The sequence below is a fragment of the Garra rufa genome, chromosome 15, assembly GCF_049309525.1.
Source record: "Garra rufa chromosome 15, GarRuf1.0, whole genome shotgun sequence".
NCBI lineage: Eukaryota > Metazoa > Chordata > Actinopteri > Cypriniformes > Cyprinidae > Garra > Garra rufa.
In genome coordinates this window covers 16353423-16358230 of record NC_133375.1, presented here as the reverse complement: position 1 = coordinate 16358230, position 4808 = coordinate 16353423, and the positions used below count along the sequence as shown (strand labels likewise).

General features: G+C 35.7%; 1 protein-coding gene across 1 annotated transcript in view; it reads left to right on the top strand.

Annotated features, from left to right (window-relative positions):
* LOC141287222 (solute carrier family 35 member E2A-like) overlaps positions 1–1957 on the top strand; it is a 16802-nt gene extending 14845 nt beyond the window's left edge. Inside the window, exon 9 of the mRNA XM_073819356.1 lies at positions 624–1957. Coding sequence (XP_073675457.1) covers positions 624–858 — 235 coding nt within the window. The 3' untranslated portion in view covers positions 859–1957. The remainder of the gene's footprint in view (positions 1–623) is intronic.
* Positions 1958–4808: the final 2851 nt, after the last annotated feature.

Genomic DNA, 4808 nt, shown 5'->3' with positions numbered 1-4808 from the left:
AATGGTAAAAAATACATTGTTTTCTGTCTGTCCAAGTTTTTTCTTAATTATGTCATGATGAAATAAGATCCCAAAATCCCCTGTAAAAACATTTGACTGTAATATGTCAAAAAAATTAAACGATAGTTTTGAAAGTGACTCCATCCAGTGTTTAGATTTTTAGCAGATATTAGCGCATTTTTAATTAAATAATGCCTCATTTGCATATTTAAACCTAACATTTTAGAAAACTTGTAATACAAAAAAATGTTTGCAATTATCAATGTAATTAATCAACTGGGTAAGGAAGGTGGTAACTATTAGTTCATTTTTTTACCCTATTCACCTGCAGTGTCTCGCCTTAAGAATATTTAGTGTTCACACTAGAAAATCACTTTTTAGAGCATGACTTTCTCCAGTGTGATCAGAAATACAGTAATTTATATATTTAAGCCATAGGCCATTTTTAGTGAAATGCATTTAAAAGTAATGAAGATCAGCTGTGTTTTACATTTCTATGTTTACGTTTAAAGAACATATTGATGCATTGTGTTCCCTCCAATTTGTCTTTGTTAATTAGTCATTAATCCTGTCTAAATATGAGTGTCTAGTGTTGTACTGATGGCGTTTGTGTCGTCCGTCAGTGTTGCGAGCACGGTGAAGCACGCTCTGTCCATCTGGCTGAGCATCATTGTGTTCAGTAATCCCATCACGCTGGTGTCCGCCGCCGGGACCGTCATGGTGTTCGTGGGAGTCCTGCTCTATAACAAGGCCAAACAGATGCAGAGAGACACTCTCTTCCAGCACGCTCTCGACCAGTCGGCCGAATCCGAGCAGAAACCCATCATGCAGGACGGAGACCTCAAGTCCACCAAATAAAGCCTGTTCCTTTAAACTGACTGACGGAGCCCTGAGTCCAAACACAGAGCCTGACTGAATCCAGTACTGATGCTGGACTTAAAGACGCTCTGTGTTGATGCCTCATCGGGGAATCATGCCTTATGTACCTGTGGTTTTGGGACCCTATTAAACCTTTATAGGTTTAGTGAAAACTGAGAAATACTCAAGCAGTTGAACCCCGAACAATCAACGCAATACTGTACGGTATTACTGTATACGAACATATGGTTTGAGTGAGTGACTCTCACCAGCAGACATCCAGCTCATATTTTAACCCCCCCCCCCCCCCCCCCAAAAAAAAAGAAATATATTTTTTAATTCTTTGAGAATAACGGCACTGGTAATGCCACTGTAAAACAATATTCAACAATGTACACTTTATACAAAATAACTGGATTTCTTCTTTGGATTTTGGGGGCAACTATGACATTTCATAAGTAAGAATATTTAGCAAAGGCTCTTTTCTTAACCGAACGGTCTCACATTCCACCGCTTGTGTGAAAAAGAGAGAGAAATCTAGTTTTTGAATATTTTTTCTTTGTTCATTCCACATGCAATGATTGTAGCAAATCACAATCTTCGTCCAGCCTGAGTTTTGTCTCTTACGATCAGGATTTACTGTAGTCGCATGTATCGATGCAGAAACCGACAACATCATCGTCATCATCTCGCTTATTTTGGATCTGGAACGTAAGAGACGATTTTGTCCAGAGGATCAAATAACTTGAAATTTCCCTGTGTTTTTTTTTTTCTTCTCTTTACTGGATATCCTAAAGGGTTTTTTTGTTTTGTTTATAGTTTGTTTGAATTCTCTCTGTGAATGTTTTTTAAATGATATGACAGAAATAGACTCATCAGTTTGTCTAATACTTGATGAAACCACTGACAAAATAGCTTTGCAATGTTATGTTTAAAAAAAAAAAATCAACTGTGGTGGGTTGTGTATGTGTTCTACAATGATATGTTTGTACAATAACCACTAATGGGATTGTCTGTATAATTTGGTCTTTATTTGTGCATTGGAAACATTTGAATTTATATGAATTTTGCATTCCTTTATTAAATGTCTTCAGTGCAACTTTTGTGTGTTTTCATGTGTTTATCTGCAAAGGGCCTTCGTTCAAATATAGTTTGCGTTGTTCTGTTTTGAAAAGGCATGCATGATCTACATTAAGCTATTGTGACTCCATAACTGGTTATGAATTGCAGCTCAGTGAGACGGGTTTGCTCTGAGCTCAGATAAGTGCGGCTATTGTGTTGTGTGTTGATTGTGTGTCAGAGCTCAGGGCGTTTCCTACATGACTCTGTGTGAAAGTTAAACAGCTCTTTGTTATATTCTTCATTACTGTACATGCATTCAGGTGTGATTTGATTTTTTTTTTTTTTTTTTTTTGAGTGTCAGACACGGTCCGATTTATGAATTAATTTGGCTATTTTAACTGCTGAGAGACATCTGGTCACAAATACCTCAATAAAAGTATGCAAAAGTCTGCAAAAAAAAAAAAAAATAGACTATAAGTAGTAATAACAACAACAACAACAACACTCTTGTTTAAATGAAATAATCAGATACTTGATTAAACTGGTAAAACAATGCACCAATATATTTCATTCATTTTTCTAAGAACACTACAAAAGGCAAATGTCATTAAACTATATTGTAAATTCATGTCCATTTATTTATATATATATATATATATATATATATATATATATTGCTTGACCAGATGAATGGGTCCTAACCTAAACTTCAAACTTTGGTGGCCTTACATTTTTAATGCCCTGTAACTTTAAGTTATCTCTCAAACTATCATTTTCTTTATAAAAAGTTCCTAGAGTCCTGGAAGATAGCTTTTCGGCACAATTTGTCCCTGCACACATGTATTATTTGGACATTTGAACAATGAAAATATATTATCTGGTAGCAAATCACTTTTTTGGTAGCAATTTAGTTTACAAAACCTATATCACTGCAGAAAAAAATGCTTTTCTTACTTAGATACTTAGATTTTTTGACTTGTTTCCAGCCAAAATATCAAAAAAAATTCTTAAATCAAGAAGACTTGCTTTTTCTGAAAACAAGAACATAATTTTTACTTGTCTAGAAAATACTTCCTGATTTAAGAATTTTTAGATATTTTGGCTAGAAACAAGTAAGAAAGGCATTTTTTGCAGTAAGTACGGTAACTACATGGGGTAGGTTAGAGTTAGTACAAGTACCTAGTTATTGTAATTACTATAATAAATACATACTATGTACATGAGCAACAGGACTGTAAAATAAAGTGCTACCACATTTTTTTTAATTGAATGGGTGAATAATTTTTGTTGTTGTTGTTGTTTCAGATTTATTCAATGCTCACTTGGACTTTCCTAATTTCCTGATTTTGTTTCTTTAAAAGGTGCAACAATCTCAGCATCTAGAGATTTCAATAAGGTGATTAAAAGTATCCCCATCAGTTTAAAGACTTTGTTTAAAACACATTTATGTTATAGCTGTGTAAACAACCATTTTCCTAAACTTGCATTGAATAATGTTTATGTATTAGACAAATTAGAAGGGTTCAGATGACACACCGTCATAGTTGATAGTGATAGGGGGCAGCCATGGAGGGGGAAGCCGTGGCCTAATGACTTGCAACCCAAAGGTTGCGGGTTCGAGTCTCAGGTCCGGCATTGATTGTAGGAGGGGGGAGTGAATGTACAGCACTCTCTCCACCCTCAATACCACGACTGAGGTGAGTCCCTTGAGCAAGGCACCGAACCCCCAACTGCTCCCCGGGCGCCGCAGCAATGGCTGCCCACTGCTCCGAGTGTGTGTTCCCTCCACTGGCCCTAGTCAATCATGGCCTCCTAATAATCCCCTTCCATTAAATTGGCTATATCACTCTCTCCTCTCCACCTGTAGCTGGTGTGTGGTGAGCGCACTGGCGCCGTTGTACTGTGGCTGCCGACGAATCATCCAAGTGGACGCTGCACACTGGTGGTGGTTGAGGAGAGATCCCCCATATGATTGTAAAGCGCTTTGGGTGTACGGAAATACACAATGAAAGCGCTATACAAATGCATCATTCATTTATATATGTGACCCTGGAGCACAAAACCAGTCTTAAGTCGCTGGGGTATATTTGTAGCAATAGCCAAAAATACATTGTATGGGTCAAAATTATTGATTTTTCTTTTATGCCAAAAATCATTAGGAAATTAAGTAAATATCATGTTACATTAAGCTTTTTTGTAAAATTCCTACTGTGAACCTATCAAAATGTAATTTTTGATTAGTAATATGCATTGTTAAGAACCTAATTTGGACAACTTTAAAGGTGATTTTCTCAGTATTTAGATTTTTTTGCACCCTCAGATTCCAGATTTTCAAATAGATGTATCTCGGCCAAATATTGTCCTATCCTAACAAACCATACATCAATAGAAAGCTTATTTATTGAGCTTTCATATGATGTATATATCTCAGTTTTGTCAAATTTAACCTTATGACTGGTTTTGTGGTCCAGGGTCACACATATATATATATAGGCTACATATATCAAAAGTAAGAAAAGGAAAAGAAAAAAGATAGAAAGACAAATAACAAAAATAGTTGCCAGGGGGAGGAAAGTATAAAACTTCAAAACCAAAATACAAGATATACATATACACACATGTATGCTTATATAAAATCAAATAAACATATTGTAAAATTCACAAAAGTTTCACAGAGTATCGAATACTGTTGACAGAATACATATTTCAGTCAACAAAAGCATGAAATAGTTTTTTTATTAGTAAATTTACACTTGTGAACTTTGGTGTTGTAATTTTTTCATTTGCAATAATAGATGAATATGTATGCATGTCTTACACACGTGTTGAGCGCCGGTAGGTGGCAGCGCGACATCTTCAAACCGGAAAAACAGTCGTCAACCTTCTGA